The 27,167-nt window shown below is 32.4% G+C and overlaps 1 protein-coding gene across 1 annotated transcript in view; it reads right to left on the reverse strand.

Moving 5' to 3' along the window:
* Positions 1–27,167, reverse strand: part of LOC129219626 (E3 ubiquitin-protein ligase AMFR-like) — a 202,741-nt gene that overhangs the window by 43,673 nt on the left and 131,901 nt on the right. Inside the window, exon 5 of the mRNA XM_054853884.1 lies at positions 12,629–12,669. Coding sequence (XP_054709859.1) covers positions 12,629–12,669 — 41 coding nt within the window. The remainder of the gene's footprint in view (positions 1–12,628; positions 12,670–27,167) is intronic.

Below are 27,167 nucleotides of genomic sequence, written 5' to 3' on the forward strand. Positions count from 1 at the left end.
TTTTTCTGGTTCTGAGGAAGAGCTTTAGTGAGTATGTGTAGTTTGTCTCGAAACGGTATTCAACGAATGTATGGAACTCTCCAAACCTGAAAGACGTCTATCAACTAACATCTGGAATGTGCAGGAACTAATGCTATTTCTTTCCAATCGGAAAATAATTTTTTCTTACTATTGAAAATCTTCATAACAGAACAAACTAAATGCATTAAAGTTTCTTCCCCCAAAAATCAAGGTCCGATGAATTTGGGCATTTCTGGATAATTTTAAATGAGTTAAAATCAGGAGCAGCATTTCAGCATTTCGTTTGGGAGATCGAGTTTCTTGAACATGAATTCCCACCAGTACGGTATAAAATACATATTGGTTAACAAGAAGTGATAATAAAATGGTTTTAATGTTAGGAATAATAAGGTTTGTTAAGAACAATTAAATTTTTTTTTATGCCGAAGCATTAAATTCATTTTGTAATAAGTTATCTCACAAAACATCTCGGTTCTAGTCTTTAGCTTACCAGCAAAATATTTCATTTACCAGCTAAACATTAAGTTATAATATGAGTATAAAAGTTTATGTAAAATTACATAGAGTTTACGCGTAAAAATTGCGCAGTACTGTACTAGCATCTCATACAATATGCACCATCATAATAGAGAATACACAATTTTGAAATATTTAACCCATATGAAGAAGAGATTATGTACTTCTTTCGTTAAGGCAAACAATTATTCTCCGTCAGTTTTTTCTGTTCTAAAAATGCAGGCAAATGATTTTCGCAACTATCTAAATTGAGTTTACCCATTTTTTATTATTCTTAGTGAAAAATTTTGGGGTGCAACTGCTCCCTCTCGCCCCCCTATTTGCCGCCCCTGGTTAAAATCAAAGGAGTGATTTGAGTCCCAGCAGTGTTGAGCAATACTAAACTTATTCAGTTGTTATTTTCCTACATAATTTTCACACTCTTTTAATCGAAATTTCAAAGAACGGCTGGGTCTGTCCGATATAAACAAGACCGCAAATGCAAACAATTTTATAAATTCCAATCATTGAAAGGATCAATAAACTCCTTAAGAGACGAGAACGAAAGTTTATTAATTAGAGAAAACACAACCTGGAAATGGAATCGTTGAAGTATCTTAGCGACCTGAAAACTAACAAAAAGAAAGAATGGTAAAACGACTAAACTTAGTGATGAAAGTTCTGTTACGAGCATTATTTCGGAATCTTTTAGAAAGCTTTTTATAAATGGAATCACTCAAAGTGGACGGATATTCGCTATCAATTGCCACAGCTAAGTTCTGCAGTTGCAGTGACAGTTAAGTTCTGCTTTAAGAAATCCCTGTGAAGAACAAGTCTTGAGAGCACGATTAACAACAGCATTATCTAAAAGCAGAATAATTTTTATTGGGTGGATGAGAGGATAGTCTGTGAGGAGGTAAAGAAGCAGCAAAAGGTTTGCGATAAACAGTAGTTTCAAAACTAGACTCGATTCGAGAAACGAGAACATCGAGAAAAAGGGTAGGCAGTTATTTCGTTCAACTTAATACAAGAATTGATTATGAAGATCTATAGAGTTTAAAATAACTAAAGCCTCATCAACACTAGGATGATTATGGTGCATAAAAACAAAACAGTCATCAACATAGCGAACATAAAAATTGAACCTGTAATTTTTGAAACAGCATAACCTCCAATTAATGTATGTAAATATAAAGCACTAAGAATGGGGATAAGTGAGTTTCCCACAGCCAGACCATTTACCATAGTATTACAATCTGCCATTAAAAACAAAAGAACATTGTTTTAAACAAATCGGAGTAAGACAAATTAACTCGCCAATTTCCTTAGAGGTAAAATGAAATTCAGAAAGTGTTCACTCTTGAGGCATAACAATGAACCCTCGACCGGCACGTTTGTAAATACAGAAACAGAGTTTACATCAACTGAAGGACTGAAGCCATAAAAGAGTTGTTTGGAGCAAAATTACGAATTTTGTCGACAAATTATAATTTTCAAACCTTTAAGAAATTAAACTCTTAAAATTTGGCAGTTTTCTATGTTTATCAGCTTAGAGTCAACAAAAGTTCTGAAATGGATTCAATTGTTCTAATGAAATGAAGAAGGCAAAAAACCTTCATAATAAAGCAATCTGAACTAATGAATTCATTCAACTTTCTTTTAAAATTAGGATAAGTTCTCTATACATTCAATAAATTTTTAAGTTTTATAAATATGTTATAAGTTATAATGTTTAGATTAGTCGTGATTTTGTTTTGTGCTTTGCTTAAAGATAAGTTTTCAATCATAATGTACTTTTTTAGTGTAAAATAATATGTCAAACAATTACTTTTCTTAACTACACTATATGAGCAAAAGTATTGGGACACTTTGAAAAATTCACATTTTTACGAATTTCTCGAGAAATAAAAGACCAATTGCTCTTTAATTTTTTTCACATAAAAGTATAATCCAGCTGTCACTTTCCAATAAAAATTTAGTCTGCTATTCATTTAGGGGACCAGCAACAAATTGAGGAAACAAAAAAAGGTTTTTGGTCATATTTCATTGTAACTAACTGGAAATAAACTATAAATTTCAGAAATAAGTTAACATACTATGTAGTACTTTTTTTTATATGTTTTCGTAAAGTTCCTCTCACAACCACGGAAATATAAACATTTCTTTCAAAAATACAAATCTTTTTTGAAGGTTTTCGGCTCATAACACGCAGAGCTTTCCGTCTAACGTTACTAAACTTTCGGAATATTTGACAGCGTACAAGAAAAACATATTAATAAAATTTGAAGTTAAAAGGTTGAAAATTTAATGAAAAATGAACATTTTAAAGCAATTAATTTTTTACTGCGCATGCGTGAAAGATAGCAATGTATAAATTTCATAACCCAAAGCCCAGATAGATTCTGTGACTCATTAAAAAATTCCACTTCGATATCTTTAAAATTTAAAAAGTTATCAACGATTTAATGAGCCGAATTTCAATAGTTCAATGATAGGCGATGAAAGGTAAGGGGTAGTTCACAAACTGGCAACACTTACCTGTTATCGTGCAGAGTGGTTCATGGTAAAAACACATTATTTGCGAACGATCCCTCACGAGCCGTCGCGTATCAAAGAATGATTGAAATTCGGCTCATTAGGTCGCTGATAACGTTTTACATTTTGAAGATATCGAGGTGGAATTTTTTTATAAGTGGCAGGGTCTATCTGGGCTTTCGATTATATTGGTTATAAATAGCTATCTTTCGCGCACGCGCAGTGAAAAATTGCTTTAAACGTTCATATTTCATTAAATTTTCAATCTTTCAACTTCAAATTTTATTATTATGTTTCTCTTGTATGCTGTCAAATGTTCCGAAAATTTAGTAACGTTTGACGGAAAACTTTGCGTTTTATGAGCCGAAAACCTTTAAAAAAAATTTTGTATTTTTGAAAGAAAGGCTTATATCTCCGTGGGTGTAAGAGATACTTTCACAAAATAGAAAAATAAGTTCGACATAGTATGGTAACTTATTTCTGAAATTTATAGCTTATTCCCAGCTATTTACAATAAAGTATAATCAAACACCTTTTTTTGTTTCCTCAATTTGTTGCTGGTCCCCTAAAAAAATAGCAGACTTAAGTTTTATTGGAAAGTGACAGCTGGAGTATACTTTTATGTGAAAAAAATTAAAGAGCAATTGGTCTTTTATTTCTCGAGAAATTCGTAAAAATGTGATTTTTTCAAAGTGTCCCATTATTTTTACTATTGGTCATATAGTGTATATCCTCCATGGTGTATAAGAAAAACGGCAATGTTTATTTTGTTCTGAATTGATTTTGGATTAAAAGCAATATTTCTGTTACACACAAAAAGGGATTTATGTAGTTTTGCCAGTTGAAGTAAAGATTAATGCAGTATAGTTAAATTTGGAGCAACACATTCTAAAAATGCATTAACTAATTCATAAAAATAAAATCATTTGATTTTAATCGATGATTTTGTTAAAAAAAATCACTTGATTTAAATCATGATTAAGTCAAGCTGATTTAAATCAACGAACCCTTATAAGGGCAGTTCTCAAAAGGTGGGAACAAAAAAGTTAACTTTGAGCAATTTCAAAAACTTTCAAATTTGACATCAATTTTGCTTTAATTCTATAGTATGCATACCTAGAACACAATATATGAACATGAAAAAGACAACAGGTATTTATAAAAAAAATTTAATTAGCAAATTAAATCAGCAGTCTGTAGGTAACAGATTTTGGACATTGTTGTCCTTGTCCTGTAGGTAACGGATTTTGGACATCATCATAATGTAAGTTTCACCATTTTTGACAATTGTTAATCTGATTTTTAACTTTTCGAATGAAAATTTTATTTACTACTTTTCGAATTTGTCAATTTAATAATGAAGAGGATATTAATGAAGTACTTGAATGGCTATACATACTGCTTTTTTCATACAATAAAATTTTGGAATGATTTTGAAGAAGTTGATGAAAGATAAAAAAAAAAAGCTTCAAATTAAAAATAATACAAATGTAAAAAGTGACATCAGTTTTAATAATGAATATTTTTTCTAATGTCATAAGAATTAAAACGATGTCTAAAAAAATTATTGAAAAAAGAAATTCGTATTTCTACTTGGAGATCGTTAAATTATGTTTCTAAAAGAAAGAAGAGAAAAAAAAATAATTTGAATTTTGACATCTTGAATTCAAATTATGTTTTTCGCAATCACGAGTGTGTGTGAGGGGGGGGATATGTGTGATTGTGTGTATGGGGTATGTGCGTGTAGGCATGTGTGTTTGTGTCTGTGTGCAGGCAGGAAAGTGTGGGTAGTTTTGTGTGTGTGTGTGTGTGTGTATGTAGGTTTTTGTGTGTGTATATGTGTAAGTGTCTGTATGTACGTGTTTGTGTGTGTGTAGTTGTGTATGTATGCGCGTGTGTGTAGGACATGGATGCAACCTGGAGACGGCTTTCGCTATAGGAGCAGCAGCGTGAGGAGCCCGCCTATCCACGGTGATGGTGCAGAGGGTGGCGGTGGGAAAAATCAAAGGACCTCAAAAACAGTCAAATGAAAGCAATAAGCAATCGTGATTGCTCAAAAAGAAAAATTAATTTGAATTCTGAAATTTTGAATTCAAATTATGTTTTTCGCAATCACAAGTTGCGACAGGATCCTACTCATTGGTTACTACTCTACTCACTTGTTTCTAGAACACGGCTCCTGTCCCTCCAAGCCTACCTCTCCTCTTGAACGGAGACGTGTGTACTAGTTGTGTATGTGTAGGCTTTTGTGTGTGCGTAGACCTGTGTGTATGAACATTGGCGTGTGTATGTGTGCAAAGGCGCATGTGTGTATGTGTGCAAAGGCGCAAGTGTATACGTGTGTGAGTGCGTATGTGTATGAGCGTGCATGTGTGTGGGACATGGACGCTACAGACCAGGAGCAGCTACCGGAGGACCGAGTCGCGCCTGGAGGTGACGGTGGGGGGGGAAAAGGCACGGACACCAAAGACGGTCAAATGAGAACAAGAAGCAATCGTGATTGCTCAAAAAATTCTAAAATAATAAAAGCGGGGGGGGGGGGGGGGGAATGCTAGCGCAGGTGATAAAGTCGCCAAAACTAATGCAGCTGATGATAAACTACATTTGTCAAACTGGAATTCCCCTCTGGTAACCTTTAGCTTATCGTATACTGTGTTGTCGCCAACGGAGGTTTGCTTGGCGACTTTAGCGCAAAATGGCTTTTGTTACGATCATAACCAGCCATGTTTCTACTGTAATTTATGTATTGTTCAATGTGTAACATACTAATTATGCAAAATACCAATGGATTAAAGAAGATAACATTACAATAACCTTTTTTTATTGAGGTTAGAAACAGTGGATCATCAAAAATTATGAATAAACGGATAGAATTATCGGCATCAAGATCGTAACGCCATTTGGACACCTCACATGTATGTGTAAGGAAAATTATTTTTCTTCTAAGATACGACATAAAAGCTTATGAAAACACTTTTAAACAATTAAAAATTGATTCTGAGCATCGATAAATACCTTTAAAACGAAAACATCATATACTTAGTTCTCAAATAATAGCATTGTAAAGATCGTAACTTTTGGACATGCATCAAACTTCAAACTTACCTTTTTCTAAAATCGTTTACAAAGTAAATAATCTGCCTTTACTTTTGTTATTTGTGTAAAATATTAACAAAAAAGTATTCAGTGTGAGATTCATACCTTTATTTTTTTTTTTTTGAAACGTATCTTAATATATAAAAATGGAGTTTGGTAAATTTGTTCCCTAAGATCTCAGAAACTACCCGGCAGATTTGGATGAAACTTTCACCGTTTGTTCAGTTTGGTACTGGGAAGGTTTATAGACCAGTTCGAAAAAAATCCGATTGATAGTTCCCTTTTTATTCCAATTTTAGTCCCAATTTTCGCATAAATGCCCCAATTGGAGGGTGGAAAAAAAAGTGCACATATTAACATTATATGTCCATCGAAAGCGCCAATTTTTCTGCTGAAGATAGCATCTGTTCGAAGTTTCTAAGTTGTATAAAAAACGAGTTATGAGCTTTTTTGTTCCCTGTTCGAAGGCTTTCATCAACCCAAGTCATTATTTAGTGTGTCATCTCAACTCCCAAGAATTGTTGTATTGTTGAATATTTTTGCGTTTCGTCTGACTTTTTGAGGCATTTCTCAAGTCAAATCTTAAAGTAACGTTTTTCCACAAGATTGGCTAAAAATAAATGGATTTGGCTGATCATTTTACTTTTAAACGGAACTTATGTAATTAATGGTTTATTATTATTATTTATGCTGATTGGACACTTGCTCACTATATCCAACCAACCAGCAGAAATATCGCCAGAATTTTTTCAGAAAGATTTCAGTAGCTGATGCATTTGGCAGTTTTTTCCACTGTCGCTGTTTTTGAGCCCAAAGACTACGTAATAATGTTTCTCAGCTTTCACCATATAAACAAAATATCGCCAATCAAAGATATTTAAAAAAAAAAAAATACTGTGTAAAAATAACTCAACAACTAAATTAGGCAAATCCACAAATCGCGCAAAAACTTCCATTAATTTTTCTTTTTGCACGATTTCAAACAATCGCCAAATTTTACTACTTATTTTGGAAACATTTCGGATGAAACCGTTTAGCACCATTTTATTTTGACCAAAAGTATCTCAGCATCGGGCAACAATATTTCTATAATAAAAATTAGTAAGGAGGGGGAGTATTATCGAAAGTGTCCCAAAATGATTCTCGCAAATTTGGTAAGATTATAAACCGCACCAAGTGCCCACAAAAATTGGAATTTCAAAAAAAAAAAAAAAAAAGCAAGTGTTAGGGGAACGCGGGCGGCTACATTTTTTAAAACAGTTCGTACATCAATAGCCATACAGAGAAGGTTTTAGATTTTAAAAAAAAGTACTAACAGATAAATCTTTTTAAACATGTAAATGTAAAGTTTAATTTCATATTTCGGAAATTCTTCAAATTTGTATAGTTTCTAATTGAATACTATTTTGTTCTTTATACTTATTTCTATTTTAGTTTAATGAGTAAGGAAGAAGTTCGATTTTTAATCACGTCAAAAAGGTTTGTTTTAAATTCTTTCGCTTAAAACAGAAAACAAGGGCAAGTAATGATTGTTTCTCATAATTATTACTGACCCAGGCAAAGCCAGGTATTTTTGCTATGTACAACAATCTGGTAACTAAATAAAGAAAGTTATTAAATAGAGTCTGCCCCCTACCCCCAGTTACCATCGAAAAAATATTTATTTTTTAAGAGGAAAGGCCAAATACATGTAAAACATTTTCTTTGTAGCATCTTCTGTTCGGAATTAAAATTCATATCGTATTAATGTAGATAAAGCAAACATCTTACGCAGTTTTATGAACTTGACAAGTCTCTGGCGAATGTATGGCACTGTGGTCCTTTTTCCGATAAATAGTGGATTTAGATTATTTTACATTTTTACGCTGCTTTTAATTGCAAAAATAAATAATGAATTAGATTGCATTCGTTGAAGAAAATGAATTTAATTGCAAAAAAAAAAAAAAGACATTTTAAAAACTTATTCGATAGGCAGAGTTATGATAACGCGGTCGGGATGAGTGTTCAAAATTCTTGGCTCTGCAGCCATTACAAAATTTGCATTGAAATGTAAAAACTTCGCCAAACTAATTTTGGTAAAATTATCATTAAATACTATGTATAGGGTATTGCAGTTAAAATTAATCCACCAAATTAGTGAAACAACACGCTCAAATAACATTAAAACTGCTATTAAAATGTAAATTAATCCACCAAATCCATTTTATATCTCCAGACTTACCAGGCGACTACGTTACGCACTGGCGAATTTTTTTAAATTTTAATGAAACTTTTCTTTTTTGTGTGTGTATTTTTAAGGCTTAATGATGCTAATTAGGATTTTGTGGAATTAATGTCCCTATTTTACTGGCAACAATGGAGAATATTGTTCTTTCTTTCTTTCTTTTATTTTCTTTTTGTTCTTTTATTTGTTTTTTATCCTATCAGACCTGTACTGATGAAGATTTTTGGAAATAATCATGACTGAGATTATCAGAGGGAAATATTATTTGAAAACACTGAGAGAGACTATTCTAATAGAAACTTTTGGGGACTTTTAATTTATTTTTTCTTTTTGTGTATGTGTGTATGTGTGTTTTTAAGGATTAATGGTGCTAATTAGGATTTTATGGAATTAATATCCCTTCTTTAATAGCGACAATAGAGAGTATTGTTATTTCTTTTTTTTAATTTGTTTTTTATGCTATCGGACCTGTACTGATGAAAATTTTCGGAATTAATCATGAAGGAGATCTTCAGAGGGAGATGTTATTTGAAAACGCCATTCTAATAGAGACTTTAGGGAATGTTTCTCTTTCCGAAATGAGAAGTTTTTTGTACTATTGTCCTCATTTAAATGGGAACTTAAAAAAAAAAACTGTTGTTCTTACTCTGATTTTAATGGTATTTTTACTCTGAACTTTTTTGGTATTTTAATCAGGACTGTTTCGTTGTTAAGAAACAGTTAATATTCTTCACGTGGGGGATTTTAAAGGTTTGATGTTCTCACTCTAAAGGGACATTATTAGAATCTGGATTTGTAGTGACTGTCGACCCTATTTTGAGACGATTTCTCCGGTAAGAAGCTACATAATAACTTAGATAGCAGGTGTAGCGCTGGTGGACACCATTTGATGGGGATTATAAGGGAAATGGTTGACTTTATTTAAGAATTGTTGACCTCACTCGAATTGGAATTTTTGAGGATTACCAAAACTGACTTCTTTACAACTCCTGAACGTTTTCCTGATTTATGTTGTGTGATTTTTTGGTTGTCTTCCCAGTTTCGCCGACATTTCATTTACCCCTCCCCTTCCCTTGATTTTCAGTTTTCATTATAACTTTTGGGGCATTTTAAATGTGTCGGCGAAACTGGTTTTTGGTAACTATTTGACCTCTTCCTGTGTTGACCATTAACTTGAATCGATTGAAAAAAAACTCATCAACGTGAGCGAAGCCGCGGGTAAAAGCTAGTAAGAAATAATTTAAAAAAAAAAAATTTTTAATGGTACATTTGCTCAGTTAACGTTTTGGTATGTACAAAATTGTGCCTTTTAGCAAAGAAAATATTTTTTAAGGGCATTTGAAGAGCATTTTTGCCATAATTTATGTCAATTCTTGTCTCTATACAGTATTATAATTTAACTCAAAAATTTTTGAGTTAATTAAAATGAAACTTATTAGGTGTTGAAGCTTCAAAGTTGAGATCTGTATTTGCTCCCACCTTTTGAGAACTGCCCATAAGCTAAGGAAAAAAATTGCATAACTCCCTGTTTTTATATCTTCCCGCTGATTACCACTCAAGTGCAATTTATAACTATCCTCTGCAGTACACTGATTACCTATACAGGGTGCAGCAAAAAAACTAGGACAAATAATTTTTCATTCAACTTTATGGAAAATTAATAAAACACCACCATTAGTCATTTGAGTAGACCTTGTTGAAATTTTCAGCCATTGGCCGCAAGTATTTTACCTATACTCTATCATATTTCCGCCAAAGAAATTGATTAAGAGTGTCTAAACTTTTGTGTGATTTAGGGAAAACCCTGAACTCTAAAATAGGCCACACACTGTAATCCATTGGATTGATGTCTAGCGAGTAGGATGTCCACATAGAGATAACATATCAGGAAAATTCACTATGCACTTTTCAACTTGCACTCTTGTCCTTTTGGAAAATTAAGCTGGTGCGGAGTTTCTGAAAGGAAAGTTAAGTCTACATTGCCAGAGTGCTTATTGGCTCACTGGAGTACAACAGCTTCTAAAATGTCTTGCTGGTACACTTTTTGAGTTATTTTAACGCCCTCATCCCAAAAAAAAAAAAGTTTTTTTTTTTTTTTTTTTTTTTTTTTTTTTTTTTTTTTTTTGCCGCTTGTGCAAATTTCGCCACACACTAAGACCAACTTCGGATTTTGGTGAAGTACAACATTTGTCAAGTGTCTGCAAACCGAATCCTATCGTTCTGAGAGTTATGAGTTGGTTGAATGATTAAGAGCTGCTCGTCAGTAAAAGAAATCTCTCCCCTGCGGTGTCTTGCTCTCGTCAAAAGTTTTTGGACAGCATGAGTTTGTTTTCTGCAGAAAAAGGCTGAACTTTTAGGAACTTGTGAAGCTTTTGTATGAGCTCTGTTTTTGACCTTAGCCGCACTGATCGATCACTTATTCCCGTTTCACTAACAACCTCTGCCATGGAAACCCGAGGATTTCACTGAACTCGCTTTTTGTGGATCTCACGCTTAACTGAAGCGTTCATTATACTTTTTGTATACTTCCTGGACGTCGACTATCATTTTCAGGCTCCTTGAAATGGCATATAGCCTCAAACACTGTTTTTTGAGGTACATCAAGCAAACAAACTGTCATTCTTCTTGGTTAAACAGCTTTAAAACAGCAAATCTATTGCTTGGTTTAGCATTAAAAAAACCTAGGAGATTGATTATAAATTAATTCCTAACTGAAGTGAGAGATAAAAACAAATAAACACTCATTAATAAGAAATTAGTTTACTTCCATTCGATGATGCAAACTTTGTCCAAGTTCTTTGTCACACCCTCTGTAAAGATTATCCCACCAAAAACATTCTGTAAAAAACTAGCCAAGTCTCGATGGAGCTGCTTGTTTATCTCTAAATAGTAGTGAAATCTAGAAAAAGTCCTGACAAGTCTCAGGTTCCTTACTGCGATTTCTTTATTATTATAGTTAATGTTGTGTGACTTGGCCGTTAGACATTCTTTATACCTTAGTGGGTACTGGTCAATTTTGTTTACACGTTTTCCAAGTGGCAATTTTCCATCGTCAATGGGTAGTGGTTCTGGCGAAAGATTGGTGCAATGGTGTCATGGAGCACCTGGTTTTGTACCCTTGTGTACCCTTTTACGGCCAAGTCACACAACATTAACTATAATAATAAAGAAATCGCAGTAAGGAACCTTAGACTTGTCAGGACTTTTTCTAGATTTCACTACTTTTTAGAGATAAACAAGCAGCTCCATCGAGACTTGGCTAGTTTTTTACAGAATGTTTTTGGTGGGATTTCACTTCTTTTTGTAGAAACATTTAATTTGTGTAATGTTCGAGTAGACTAAAGTTAGGCTAGATTAAGTCAGAAGATGGTGTCCCACTACGCTGGACTTTTGCAATGACAGTCGATTTTTTTTGTACCAATAGTAGAAGGGGGCATTACCATATCTCTAATACACCTGAGGGTTCTTCATTAGATACTTCAGCTGTCGATTTTTGACATCAAATGAAGCGGCCCGCCAAGTTGAATATTTTTTGTAAAGGTTGTATGTCGATCTCTAATAGTTTGGTTGGGCTCTTGTGTTTTCTTATCAGGGTCACTCCAGATCTTCAATTAGCCTAGTTTTCATAGTTTTCCCTTTATGTGGCCATCAAACCCTAACTCTGTACCAAATTTCACCTCTCTGAGTTTATGGGAAGTACTAGTTTGATGATCATGAGTGAGTGTCATAAATGCGAAACTTTGCTTTCACTTAACTTCGGAACTAAATGATCTACAGACTTGAAATTTCGGATTTTAAGTATGTGATTATAGCTTACTGGATGACGAAAATTTCTGCTTTCTAGTCTCATCATAAGGTTCTCAAATAGGGGTCTGAAAATGCGGCGAGATGGTTCCAGTAAAGAATGGTACGGCAGTGTTTGCTTCGCGCTCGACTTGGCGGGGGCACTGCCGTGCCCCCAAATTAACAGCATTTCTGGTAATAGGTCCCTATGTAATTTTTTTCTCAAACTCTTACAATAAATATTCCTTGTAAGGCTGGTGCCTATATTTAGAAGACACTTCGCTATATAGGCGTTGAGCTGTGCACGAAGATCCATTACTAGCTAATGTGAATAAAATTACTTATTTCATCACAAAAGCAATATATTTCATAAGCTGTATGATTTATAGAAATAATGAAAAAGTAAAAACACAAATCATTAATGCAATCAGTAATGTTGAAAGCAATGTCGTTAATAATAAAAAAAAAACTTACCTTGTAATGACGTACAAGGTTCTAACAGAGACTAATGAACACTGAAAGGAAAAAATAAATAAAATAAGAAACAGTACAACTGTGTTCAAATCATCAAAATGTTTATTTAAAGCAGTTGCATAAAATACAATTAATAAAAAGAGCGATTCAAAAATCATGAAAGCCATTTACATCTTGCGAAGAACTGCAAATATGTAATTTTGCTAAACGTATAAGAGATTTAGTACGCGAAAAATGTAAGAAAAAAAGGATTCACTATTAAAGGTGTCAATGACTAATGTTCCTCCTAAAAAAATGTATGACTGGATTTAATTTCCAAAATAGGGAGGAAAAAAAAAAAGCTGTAGCGTGCAATCAATGAAAAATTTGCAAGAAAGTAAACTAAAATATCACCTACGAATCAAAAATTAACTTATATAACAACAGAATTTGGAGCACCCTATAAAAGATAAATGAGAACTTTTATATACATCCCGAAATACACTCGAACACACTTAAAACATGATTTCGTTTCTGAAAAATTACAATGTACGCAAAATCAAGGATTGCAGCCTGGTTTTGAGAGACAGAGACAGCAACAAACTTTTTTTTATTTACTTATTTGTTTTTAAACATTTTTTCTTTTAGCATTTCTATTTCGTGGCTGATTAATCCGTATTTCTAAAAGTTACAATTTCACATAAATTCCAGTCTTATCTTTTCAGATTTTATTCGTAATAAATAACAAAAAAGAACCCTAATATTTTAAAAGTTACATCAAAATAAATGATGTGTATGTCTTAAGAAATTTGCGAAAATATAAAAGTAATATTAAATAAGGTAGACCGACCAGTGAGTGAACACCACCCAATGAATGAACAGAGCGTTATTTTTTTTATAAAAAAAAATAAGCTTCCAAAAAAAAAAAATTCTGAATAAATTCATTACAAAAGCGTTCTTTATTGATATTATAAGCTATCTGACACCTGATTGGTTACTTTGGATGCGTATTTTTTTCCTGGAAAATATTTGAACTTTTTACTGCCGTGAATCGTTCTTTCTTTCAAAATAATAAGGCTGGTTTCGTGCTAGCAGTAATTTTGATACATATTATTTTTATCGATAAATTTTATTTTTTAACTCTACGAAAGAAAAATTAAGTATATATATTTAGACTAAGGATTTAAATTGTTTCAGTCAATGCAGAATGCGTAGATTTTCAGGAAAAGGGGTGTGCAGTCACTGGGTACGAAAAATTACGAAAACCCAGTGAATGAACAATGGCAAAATTTCTTTTGATTTAAAAAGAAATTTGAAGTTTCTATGAAATATTTTCACTTTCGTACTTTTTTGTAATGCAGATAGTTTTATATGCTTATTTATTTATGTATTTCATTACATATTTTATAACTTCTTTATTTTTGTCTTTGTAAACAATGCACTTTTTACTGAGTTTTATCTTTTATCTATCTATATCTCTATCTGTATACTAACCTACCTACCTACATCTATCTTTTCTATATCTTTATTTCTCTTGATAGATAGATAGTTATATAGAGAGATAGAGAAATAGAAATATGTATACAAAGAGAGAGAATAGATAGATAGCTAGGTAGAGAGACTGATATAGAGATAGATAGTAGGTAAGATATATAGACAGGTAGATAGACCGATAGATATAGATTGGTGGAGAGATATAGATAGGTAGATATATTGATAAGGAGGTAGGAAGATAGATAGGTAGACAGGTAAAAAAGCAGGTAGATAGATAGAGAAATATATTGATTAGGATAATAGATTGGTAGATATTTAGATGTACAGACAGATAAACAGGTAGATAGTTAGGTAGATAGACAGATAGATAGATAAGTAGATAGATTAATATATAGATAGATAGATAAGTAGATAGATAGATACATACATAGATAGATAAGTGGACAGATAAGTAGATAGATATATAGAGATAGATAAGTAGATAAATTGATAGATAGATATATAAGTCGATAGATAGATAAACATAAGTAGATAGATAGATTGATAGAAAAATAGATAAGTACATTGATAAATAGGTAAATGGACAGAGATAGATAGATTGATAGAAAAATAGATAAGTACATTGATAAATAGGTAAATGGACAGAGATAGATAGATACGATATATAAATAGATAAGTAGATAGATACATAGATAGATAAATATATAGATAGCTAGATACATATAAGTAGATAGATAGAAAAATAGATAAGTACATTGATAAATAGGTAAAGAGACGTAGAGATAGACCGATAGAAGTGTAGATAGAAAAATAGATAGAAAGGTACAGTAGGTTTCGCTTAATGTGATCACTTTGGGACAATATAATTTGCTAACAATAACCGACTGATAACACTAACCGAAAAGAATCCAGGAAATACAAAATAATGATTTTTTTTTCAATTAAGGTGCATTTAGTTTGGCGACCTCAAATTAAAATCACAGTGACTCAACTAAATGCGGTTTCAAATTATAAATTATTAAATTGACAGAATGGAAATATCGAAATCATAAAAAGTTAAAGCTAAATTATGCAATTTTTAATCACATAGTAATAAGTGAAGTAAAATATGATCGTTTTCCCTGACATTCGTAAACCAGTTTCAAAGCATTCAGCTTTTCTATCTTTTCCAGCATGGTTTTGCTTGTTGTTTAAATTTTTATTTAACTTCGCTTTGTTTTCAATCTCGACACAATTCTTTTACAGCTTACAAAGTAATGGGAACAATGGCGTCCTACATCAATGCCATGTCCAGCGACTGAATTTTTTTAGGTGCAAAAGAAAGTTTTCTTAGGGGGAGTCTGTGGTCACTGGGGGCGAACTTTCTGTAGCTTCATTCCTAAAAAAATTTTGAACTGCTATTGAAAACCACAAAATGCTACACAGAAAGTTAGTCTCGTCAGGGTTTGCGTATGTATTTTTGTTAATTGAGGAACAAAAACAGGGAAAAAATTGAAAGTTTATGAAAAAGTGATAACAATAAACGAAGACGCTGACTACAATATCCGACTTTTTTAACGTGTGTTAACATACAAGTGTTCCGGGACTTTGCGATTCTGATAACATTAAGCGAATGATAACATTAACCGTGATCACATTAAGCAGCGCCTACTGTATATTGATAGATGGATAGAGATATAAAAAGATAAATATAGATAGATAGATATAGATAGTTATATAAATAGATAAATAGATATGGATAGTTATATAGATAGATAGATAGATAGATAGAGATAGTTATACAAATAGATAGATAAATAGATATAGATAGTTACATCGATAGATAGATAAATCTCAAAGAAACTTAGTTTCTTTTTGAATCAAAATTTATCATGTTCATTCACTGGACCAATTTGTGTTCATTTACTGGTTCGGGGTGTTCATTCACTGGGTCGTTGTGCCATTTTTTCTTTAAACACCTAAAAAAGTCGGAAGCGGTACCATTTAAGTTCCCGCGATTTTTTGAGATATTTACATAGATCAATTAAAATTTTTCAGCCATCACGATCTGTATCGTATAGAATTTAAAATTACTAGGATTTTTAAAAAATGAAATTGTGCTGAACTGTTCATTCACTGGTCGGTCTACCCTAACAGGCATTGTTTTAAAGCTCTTGTACTGAATTTAAAAAAATAAAAGCTTTATTTTAAACTTAAACAAAATGAAAAATATGTTCGAAATTAATTCATTTAAATATCTTTGGTACGAGAAATTTTTAAGTTATACAGGTATCCCTCGTATAACATGGTTAATTTGTTCGTGTAGTATCAAAACAGTGTTATACGAGACTTTTTTATAAATGGTTTTTTTATTCATTTTTTAACCTAACTAATTATGTACATATCACAAATCATGTCAATGTGTACCGTGTTATATCGAAACGATGTCCCGTGTTATATCGAAACCGTGTTATACGAGACCTTGAAATAATGTAAATCAAGGAGTATGTACCATGTTACATCGAAACCAAGTCATAAGGTGCAAATTTTATATTAACTGAAATTTCGGCTCAATAGAGCAGACAAACGAAAATTGGCAAACAGAACATACAAAGACCCACTGATTTAAAAATAAGAGTTGTTATAAACAATAAAACTTAATTATTTTACATACATCAAATTAAAACTGTTAAGCACAACCAGAAAAAAATTTATCCGCGCGTTTCTTTTCGTACTAAGAACAAAACACACTCTATAAGAAAAAAAAAAATCTGAGCTTTTCTGTAGCAATAAAGTTCGTCTGAGCAACAACAACAAAACAAAATTTAAAATTCGGAACTCCAGCGCTCGAATACGCTACCTTGCGGTGATTTACAAAACTGCCGATGAAACTACAACATTGCCACGTTGCGTTCCACGTGTGTCTGTTGACGTAACCACAGGCAGTTTGTTCTGAGTATTTATTAACGCAATCGATGAGTCTTAGTTTGCTTTCAGCTACAGAAATTAATTCGTCCCTTAGTAGTATTCTCGAGCTTCTCAAAATAATGTTAGTTTTCCTTATTTCCTTCTAAAATATGAGTTGATTGAAAATGGTGAAAGCGAAAACTGGATTAACAAACTTGGATAACGTTATACAAGGTAAAAAATTTTATTGTTTTGTATGAATTTGTAAGAATATGAGTTTATTTAATCTTAAATTAATTTAACTAACCATCTTTTACAGCAGCATTTAGTTGGAATGGACGGTATGCAAAATATTTTCTTGAATATATTATCGTAGAACAAAATGAAAAATGTTTCACCGAGAAAGAATTTACTTTATTCCTTTTATTCTCAGCTGAAAGGTTTCGCCAAATTTGTTTAGGGTTATAGTTTTAGTATTGTGCGAGGAAAGTAGCCTTGGCGAGATTTCGCATTTTTAGTTAAACCATTTTTAATTTTTATCATGAGTGGAATAAAATAGTAGTAAGATTACAGAATTCGATAAGTAAAAAAGAAATAATGGTCAATCAAACTGAAAAGAAAACTACAACCATATATCCGTGAAAATTTTGTTGATGATTTGCATAACATGACACAATTAAATCGTAACTCAGAAATTAGAAAAATCGAAACAAAAAAATTTTAGATTAACCGATTCGGGAATTCGAGAGAAATAACTCAGCAACAAATGCAAAACAATAAGCGCTACCCAAGCAAGGCAAAGAAGTATCATCTTCTTTCGATAATAATTTGTAATGTCATATTGAATTTTCTAGCATTAATTGTTGTTCTTGTCAGGCCACAATTATTATTTAGTTTTATCAAGAATTGATAAATATCGAATTCAACATCGTGGAAATAGCTGCTTAGAACTACGAACTACGTAGTTTGCATTAATATCTGACGTTTAGTAATGCTTCTTGAATTCTCATTTCTTTCTACGTGGGCCAGAATATCCACAAGACTTTGAAAAAGAATAGGGCGAAAAAATCATACATACAAACAAAAATCACAACACTTTTAGCATTTTCTTCGTTACCACATGCGTTTGTTTTAGTCTTTTCGTCGGCCATTAGACAGTGACTGCAGTGCCCCCTATAGTTCGTTGGAGTTGCGAATCCTAATGTTAGTCTCTTACAATGCATTAAAAACAAAATAATATTCACCTTTTTTCTTTCAGAACACTGATGAGAAAAATCAAGTATGTATTTAAAAGGTAAAAGTTAGTGTTATACGGGGAAACCAAACTTTTGAGCTCAAGACAATTTTTCGTAAAAGTTTCATAAAAACAAAGTAAACACTTATTACAGTTGTTATCATACATTTTTTAACATCGTATTAAACAAAAATTAAATTCCTTCTTTTAAAATTCGTGTTACAACAAAACCGTGTAGTTATGAATTAAAGTTTTGTACCGTGTAATATCGAAACCGTGTTGTAGAAGTACCGTGTTATACGAGAGACGCCTGTATTTGATTTAAACTGTAATCATTCATAATTACTATATATAAGTTCTTAAATTTAATAGTATTATTAGAATTTACAGCAATAAAATAACAAGTATACAACAAATATCCAACTCGAAAGAACTTGCAAAAAAAAAAAAAAAATGCAGTTTCAATTATTATTATTATTATTATTATTTTTGTATCGTACGTCTCAGACGTCAAGGGTTCAAAAAACACGTGTAGCTGTTGAAAAAAATATCAACATTTTCTTCACTAATAATAAAGCTGAAAGTCTCTCTGTCCAGATCTCTCTCTGTCTGTCAGGATTTCTGTGACGCGCATAGCGCTTAGACCATTTGGTTGATTTTCATGAAATTTGGCAAAGTTAGTTTGTAACATGGGGGTGTGTACCTCGAAGCAATTTTTCAAAATTCGATTTTGTTCTTTTTTATACCAATTTTGAGAAAAAAAATTCCGAGCAAATGATCACAACGTGGAATATACGAAATTATCATAACGTGGAACCGTACCATGGGCGAGCCATTTCACATAGCAAATTGGCGAGAAATTCATCATCCATTATTTGTTAACATACAGACAAACCAAATGACCTTTTAGTTTTCTATTACGGGCAAAGCCGTGCCGGTGCCACTAGTAATTAAATAAACGAGATAGTTACCATAGATCGGCCGATGTTTGAATCTACTATTTCGATTAGTAAAAACACATATTTTGAATTAAAAGCTCGACTATACTCAAAACTTGCCTTCAATATGTTTCTGCTATTATTATTATTATTATTATTACTAGAAAATCGCCCGTCAAAATATGACGGATGAAAAATGCTTCTACATTTGAACGAAGCCATTGCCTGTTTGGTGATATTTTGATGGTTGAAATTTTGACCCTAACTCCAGTGGATTAACCCTAAACTCCAGTAGGTAGCTTTCATTGTTGACCACTTTTTCGTTAATTCATTCTCCTAAAATGACAGTCTTATCAGCAAAATAGTTCAGTTACCGGATCCAGTTCAGCCTTGTAAAAATAAGCATTTCCCTGCATGTCAAATATTACCTAAAAATGTTATAAAATTATTATGCTACTAGCTGCGTGCCAGGCGTTGCACGGGCTACTTAAAAAATGAAAGAGATGTCCAATTGATGTTTTTGTATTAATCTGACATCAGTTTCTAAAGCGCTAAGGAGTAAATAAATACGCGTAATGCAAGGTTTGCAAAACACCAGTAGAGCATATTTTTGTCAAAAATCTCTTTAACGTTAATCATAGTTATCAATGATACAAGTTATGAGTATTTTCAATTAGCATAAAAGATGAAATTATATGCATTATCAACTATTACCTGTGCTCACGTTAAAATGAATTACATTTGATAGACTATATCTGAACTTTTTATGTACAATTACAATCAGCTTTTTACATAGAATGACATATACTTTTTAGTTGATTACATGAAACTAAAGCACCAAGACTAAATAACTACCAATAAGCATTAATTTAATACCAAGTCATCAGATTCCAATTTAGCTTTAGTTAAAATCCTTAAAAACAATCTTTTTTGTTCAACTCTGTTTCACAAAGAAATCCAAACAATCTTAATTTAACATGTTCTTTTAACGATATAAACTGTATTTTAAAAATAGAAACAGGAAGGAAAAAGAGAGTTATTACAATTCGAAAACTCACCCATGTGACGGGAAAAAGTCCAACAAAATAAACATAATTAGTCGCACATCCTAAGTATACCAAAATATGAGTCCGGTGAATGATAAACTTACACTACAATCAATAAACATAGCTAAAGAAACAACTTTCATATGCTGAAAAGAGTTAAGAACATTGAATGTAAAAAATAAACTAGTATGTTGTGGCCATCACGAAACTTTCTTCTATATTTTTCTTTTTTTTTTTTTTCTGATCCCTCCCCATGCTTGACGAGGAAGCAATATTCCCAACAAAAACAAAATGACACATGCAAAAACTTGACGACTATCCCAATGTCTGAATTATTGCAAAAGCAAAGCAAAGAGCGAAAATTGAAAGTTATTTTAAAAGCCTTGCTTGAATGAATTACAAATATTTTATTTGTTAACAAACATAAGATGGCAACAGTTCAAAATTTTAAATCATTGAGATAATATTTCCTATCATTTCCATACAATTGAAATCACGAGAAATACGGAGACGACAATCTATTACGATTTATCTTTCTTATTGTTGCATTAATAAAAATATTTTTATTCGCAAAAAAAAAAAAAAAAAATCAACACCTCTTGGAGCGATCGGCGTCAAAATAGAACCAAAGCCTGTTTACATATGGATTCACATATATTCCAAATTTCAACCAGAACGTAGTATTACTTCTTGAGATAGGGCACTCAAAATGGAAAAAAAGAACGGGTGATTGCGCTACCCCCCCTTTTAGCTGTTGACACAAAAATAAAATCAGTTCTTATACCCACTAAGGGCTACTTGCCGATAAATTTTTCTTTCATTCCGTTCATTATTTCTTGAGATACAGCAGTCACAATTGACGACAAAAAACGTTCTACAGCTCAACCCCCGTTTGAGTTATTGACACCAAAATTGAATCAGCACCTGTTCCTGTTAATACCAACATATGGACCAAATTTTGTTTGATTCCGCCAGTTACTTCCTGAGGAATAGCAAGCACGCGTAACTCGAAAAACGTCCCATTGCTCCACCCCCCTTGGAGGAATTCGCGCCAAAAACTAATGGGCACAAGTTCACATAGGGGCACATATGTGTACTAAATTTCGTTCGATTTCATGCGGTAGTTTTTGTTGTAGAGCGGCCACAAAAAACTGGTCACACACAGACGTGACACACATACACACACACACACACACACACACACATACATACATACACACACACACACACACAGACAGACATTTTCCAAAAATGGTCGAAATGGACTCAGCACACCTCAAAACGTTCGAATCCGTCAAAATTCGAAATTCGAAAATTTGCACGAATCCAATACTTTCTTCTATATATTAGATATAGAAGAAAGTAAAAAAGGACAGACGATAAAATAAAGGCTATGTCCGAACAGGGCAACCAATTTTAAACTAATCTTACTAATATTATATATGCGAAAGTTTGTCTGTATGGATGGATGTATGGATGTATGGATGGATGTATGGATGTTTGTTACTCTTTCACGCAAAAACTACTGAACGGATTTTGATGAAACTTTACAATAATATAGCTTATGCATCAGAATAACACATAGGGTAGTTTTCGTCCCGTTATGGGGGGCAATAAAACACAATTTTTGTATAAATTCTCTAATATTGGGATGAAAAAATACTTGCACATATTTACATTATATGTCCATCGAAAGCTCTGATTTTTCTGCTGAAGATGGCACCTGTTCGAAATTTCAAAGTAGAATAAAAAACGAGTTATGAGCTTTTTAGATCCATGTTCGAAGGCTTTCCTCAACTCAATACAGTATTTAGTGTATCATCTCAACTCCCTGTCAATAGCGACAATTGTTGTATTGTTGACTTTCTTTGCTTTTCGTGATTGTTCAAGGCTTTTCTCAAGTCAAATCTTGAAGTAAGATTTTTGCACAAGATTGGCAAATAATACATGATTTGGCTGATGATTTTCCATTTAAACGGAACTTTAATGTAATTAATGGTTTTTATTATTATTTATGCTGATTGAACACTTACTCATTATCCAAACAACCAGCAGATCGCCAAAATTTTTGCAGAAAGATTTCCGTAGCTGATGCATTTGGCAGTTTTTTCAACGTTGCTGTTTTTGAAGCCGAAAACTACGTCATAATGTTTCTCAGCTTTCACCATGTAAACAAAATATCGCCAATCAAAGAATTTTCAAAAGACTTTTTTTACTGTGTTAAATAATCCAGCAACTAAATTAGGCAAATCCATAAACAGCACAAAAACTTCCATTAATTTTCCTTTTTGCACAATTTCAAACAATCACCAAATTGTATTACTTATTTTGATAACATTTCGGATGAAACTGTTTAGCGCCATTTTAGGGTGACCAAAAATATCTCAGCATCTGGCGACGATATCTCTGTAACGAAAATTAATATCATATCGTTTTACAAAGTAAGGAAAGAATGGGAGAGCATCATCGAAGGTACCCCGAAACGACTTTCGCAAATTCGGTAAAATCGCACCAAGAGCCACAATGATTGAAATTTCCCGAAATAACTAAAGCAAGTATAAGGGGATTACGAGCGCAGCTACTTTTTTTTAATCACTTCGTACTTCATTTGCCATACAGAGAAGGTTTTAGACTCCATGTTAAAAAAAAGTATCAACAGATTAATCTTTTTAAATATGAGAAGATTAATTTCATGTTTTTTAAATTTGTATATGCTTAAATATAGTGCTTTCGTTTCTAAATCAATACTACTTTGTTCTTTATACTTATTGCTATTTTAGTTTTAAGGAAGAAACTCGATTTTTAATCACGTCAAAAAGATGTGTTTTAAATTCTTTCACTTAAAACAGAAAACAAAAGGAAGTAGCGATTTTTTCTAATAATTATTACTGACCCAGGCAACGCCGGGTATTTTTGCTAGTTTAAAATAAAATTCTAGATGGAAACGTTGTTTTAAGATTTGGACGGCAGCCAAATAAATCTCTTTTAAAACAATTATTAGAATTTTACTTGCTCACGCATATGCAAAATGGCAACAGGAAAGAAATAAAAATTCCTGAATAACGTTATGTTAATTAACGTTTAATTAATATCTCCACTAATTAAAGTCGCACAATTACGAGCTTGGTCTTATTGTTTTCTTTGGAAACTTTCGAATTGATCGGTATCTCGTTTGACTCTCGATTCGCAGCGGTTCTCGAGAAGATCGATCTTCAGACAGACAGACAGACAGACGGACGGACGCGAACAGATTTTAATATTATAGTGGATGGAGCGAGTTTCATTGTTGGTGACGTCAGGAGCGTTATTAGATCAGTGAATTTGCTATTAAAAAAATGAGGATTATTATCATTGCTAGCAAAGTACGAAACTCACATTCGCCGGCTAATCAGAAATTTAACACCAAAACGTGCTTGTTTGATTTGAGCATTGAAAAGCTTTTCTTACATATTACTACTCGTATATGTACGAAGTTACAAACTTTCATCCCAGACAGAAAATATTTTGACAGGTACCGAACTAAAAAAAGTTACCCATTTTCCAGAATCTCAATCCTTAATAGCTTCCACTTTTGGTGGCATCGATCTACAAAATGTATATCCCAGTAACAGCTCATCCTCCTCATATGTATAGCAGCGAATGATCGAGTAACGCTCCTAACGTCATCAACAATGAAACTCGCCCCACGGCATGAAAATTTGAAATATGTTTTGGTAATGTTTGATATGCAGGGAAATGCTTTATTTTCACAGAGCTGAACTGGATCCGGTCACTTAACTGTTTTACTGGTAAAACTGTCATTTTAGGAGAGTGAAAAAACGAAAAAGTGGTCAACTATTAACGCTATCTACTGTAGAAGCAATTTTCATTCCTCATACCTTGACGGGCGACTTTCTAGTGTAAATAACATGCAATTTTCGAGGTTCTTTTTCAGAAACAGAAGAGGAAAGTCTGTAAAATACGTTTCCTTACATCGTATTTCACTTGCAGTGAAACCTCACTGAGCATTTTCTTGCATTTCTATCTAAGAGGGAGTGCCGTTGTTAAAAAATAATGGGGGGGGGGGAGTAAAATCTGGGACATTTTAAGTTAAGAATGAAAAAATTATTCATTTATAATGCTCTTAACACAAAAAAGAACACCTTCATGCATGGTTGGCAAGGATTTGAACCCCCCACTGCGGTAAAAACTATATTTTTTAGATAAATTGTATTTTGTAAGGAATTTTACGTGAATAAAATGTATCAAAGTAATGTTTTATATTGAACATTTGGTTAATGGGAAGTATTCAACTTATTTATGCAGCTGATTTAAATACAAAGAAGTTGCATTCTTGATTAAAATTTTCAATTTGTATGCATGAGCGTTTTTTTTTTCTTTTCCTTTTTGATGATTGTAACCAAATTTTCCTATATTTATGCATGAGCGCAAATGAAGGTAGGGTTGGCAAGGTTTTTACCGTTTTGTTCAAAATCCTTGCGTTTAAAACTACATTTTTTGAGAAACTATATTTTATGAGAAAATATCAGAAAGAGAACAAAATTAGTCAAAGTTTTTTTTTTTTTTTTTAATTTGTTTTTTAAATATTTATTCAATATTAACATTCAATATGAACATTGAAGTATAAATGTATATGTAACTTATAAATAAGCTTATTTTAATCCAGTCACATACGAACGAGTTGAATTCTTCATTAAAAATTTCAATTTGTACTAATGAGTTTTTTTTTTTTTCCAAATAATAGTAACCAAATTTTTCGACATTTCTGCATGAGTGCAAAAGAAAGTATTCAAAATATAGTGCAATGATTGACTTGAATTCAATAAAAATATTTTTTTCTAGTTGCAGAATGTATTATCTTAAAAAACTGAATCAAAAAAAAAAAAAAAAAAAATGCAAAAATCTGAAAATTTAAGGGCACATATTTAATTAATTTATTGTTCTGTAATCTTATAATTATAAATGGAACTGAAATTAGTTGTCTTGGTAGTGTTGTGAATTTCCTTTCAGAATTCTGCCAAATGTTACATAAGTTTTCATGTAATAGAGTTATTGGCAATTTTTTTAAGTAAAAGGTTTCTTAAATGAACATTTTGAAGAAAAATATTTTCAAAAACTCATTAATTAAACCTCATTAATATTTATATTTATGCATTACAAACATTGCAGCAAATACAAATTGATTAGACTACACAGATTACACCTCTTTAGCTTTAGTATACTTTTGGATAGTTTAAGACACTTCTGGACGATAAAACCCACCTGCACTGTCTAAACCAATTTCGGACAGTCGAAAACCCAACCCTGCCTTCATGGTTTCAGTAACACTTTAACTATTTTATTTTCATTTCGTTTAAACTATTAACACTTGTGAACTCTTTTTTTTTTTTTAAAGACAAAATGAAACGAGCTGATGTGTGCATCACATGACTTCCTTTTACACCAATTTAATGTTATTTCCCCATTATTCGCAATTTTAATGTGATTCAATCGTTAACTCTCTAAATATTCCCAACAGTGGCCAAATTGAAACCAGATTTAAAATTTAAAAAAAAAAAAATTAAAAAATCGCCAAATTTGTCGCCAAGTGTGCAACAAAACTTGGCGATCAAAAGACTGGCGATATATCTCCAAGTGTCCGCCAAAATATAATACCACTTGAGTTTTCATCGACATTAACAATGATTTCCGCCAAAATAGGTGCAAAAGACCCCTTAAAAAACACCCGAATGCAACCAAAAGGGGAGGTGCACAACTAGATCCCACTAGGAGTCTACGTACCAAATTTCAACTTTCTAGATCATACAGTTCTTGAGTTATGCGACATACATACGCACATACATTCGTACATACGGACGTCACGAGAAAACTCGATGTAATGGATATTTGGGGGGTCTATACGTTCTTAAGCACTTATCCACGTGTGGTCGGGTTGAAAAAAAAACCTCAACATTCATTCAGGGGTGAACAAAATGGAAATTAAGGCCGATTTTTGAGTATAATACTTCCAACTAACAATACTTCCTTTTTTGTAAAAGGAAGTAAAAACAGTGTTAATCAGGAAAGATAAAACGAAGAGCAACACTAATTTTTGGCTACATTAATCTTTGCCTCGGTACAATGTGTAGGCCCTTATCCTACCCTACAGATCTACCTATTTTTATAATCACTCATTATCATCGCTAGTTTCAACATCCGATGTACTGTAAATGCAAATAAAATAAGGATTATTTTTTGGTACACTAGACATGAAATCAGTTTCTAAGTGTCATGCATTGTACTCAATCTTCTACGGGTCTAGAAACCAGTGATGTTCCCAGCTATTTTTCTGAGGGTATACTCCCAGTAATCCATTGCGCACAATATGTGTATGCGATCATATACGTAATATGTCAATATATGAAAATCTTTGAAGCTTGAGTGTATACGCTATATCAGGGCTGCGAAGTCGGAAAAAAAATGACCCGACTCCGAACTCCTGGATTTTGAAACGTCCGACTCCGGCTTTTTTATTTATTTATTTATTTTTATTTATTTATTTATTTTTTTTTTTCAAATTTCCCTCTCATGGGAAGGGGGAAAAACCCCTAAGCAGAGATTGAAATATCAATCTCTTTTAATGAAATTTTCGCGTTGTGTTTTATTGTAAACCTAAGACGAATACAACGTTAGAAATTCAATTTGAAAATCATCTTATCCAATATTGCTATTTATAAAGTAAAATTACTTTAAAATCCCATTTTTAAAAAATTTGAAAAGGAATAATTTGCTCCCCTTTACTGTTTAACAAATCCTGTGCTTTCAATTTTTGAAAGCTGTAACTTGAGAGAAAAACAAACTTTTTGCTAAGTCAAAAAACTTTTCTTGAGAGGGGGCGGTCCCCCTTTCCCCTCCCCCGGGTAATACCTCAATGTAATTTCAGAGTTTATAAAAATTGAAATACTTTAATTTTGAAAGATTTC

This window comes from Uloborus diversus, chromosome 4 (genome assembly GCF_026930045.1).
Source record: "Uloborus diversus isolate 005 chromosome 4, Udiv.v.3.1, whole genome shotgun sequence".
NCBI lineage: Eukaryota > Metazoa > Arthropoda > Arachnida > Araneae > Uloboridae > Uloborus > Uloborus diversus.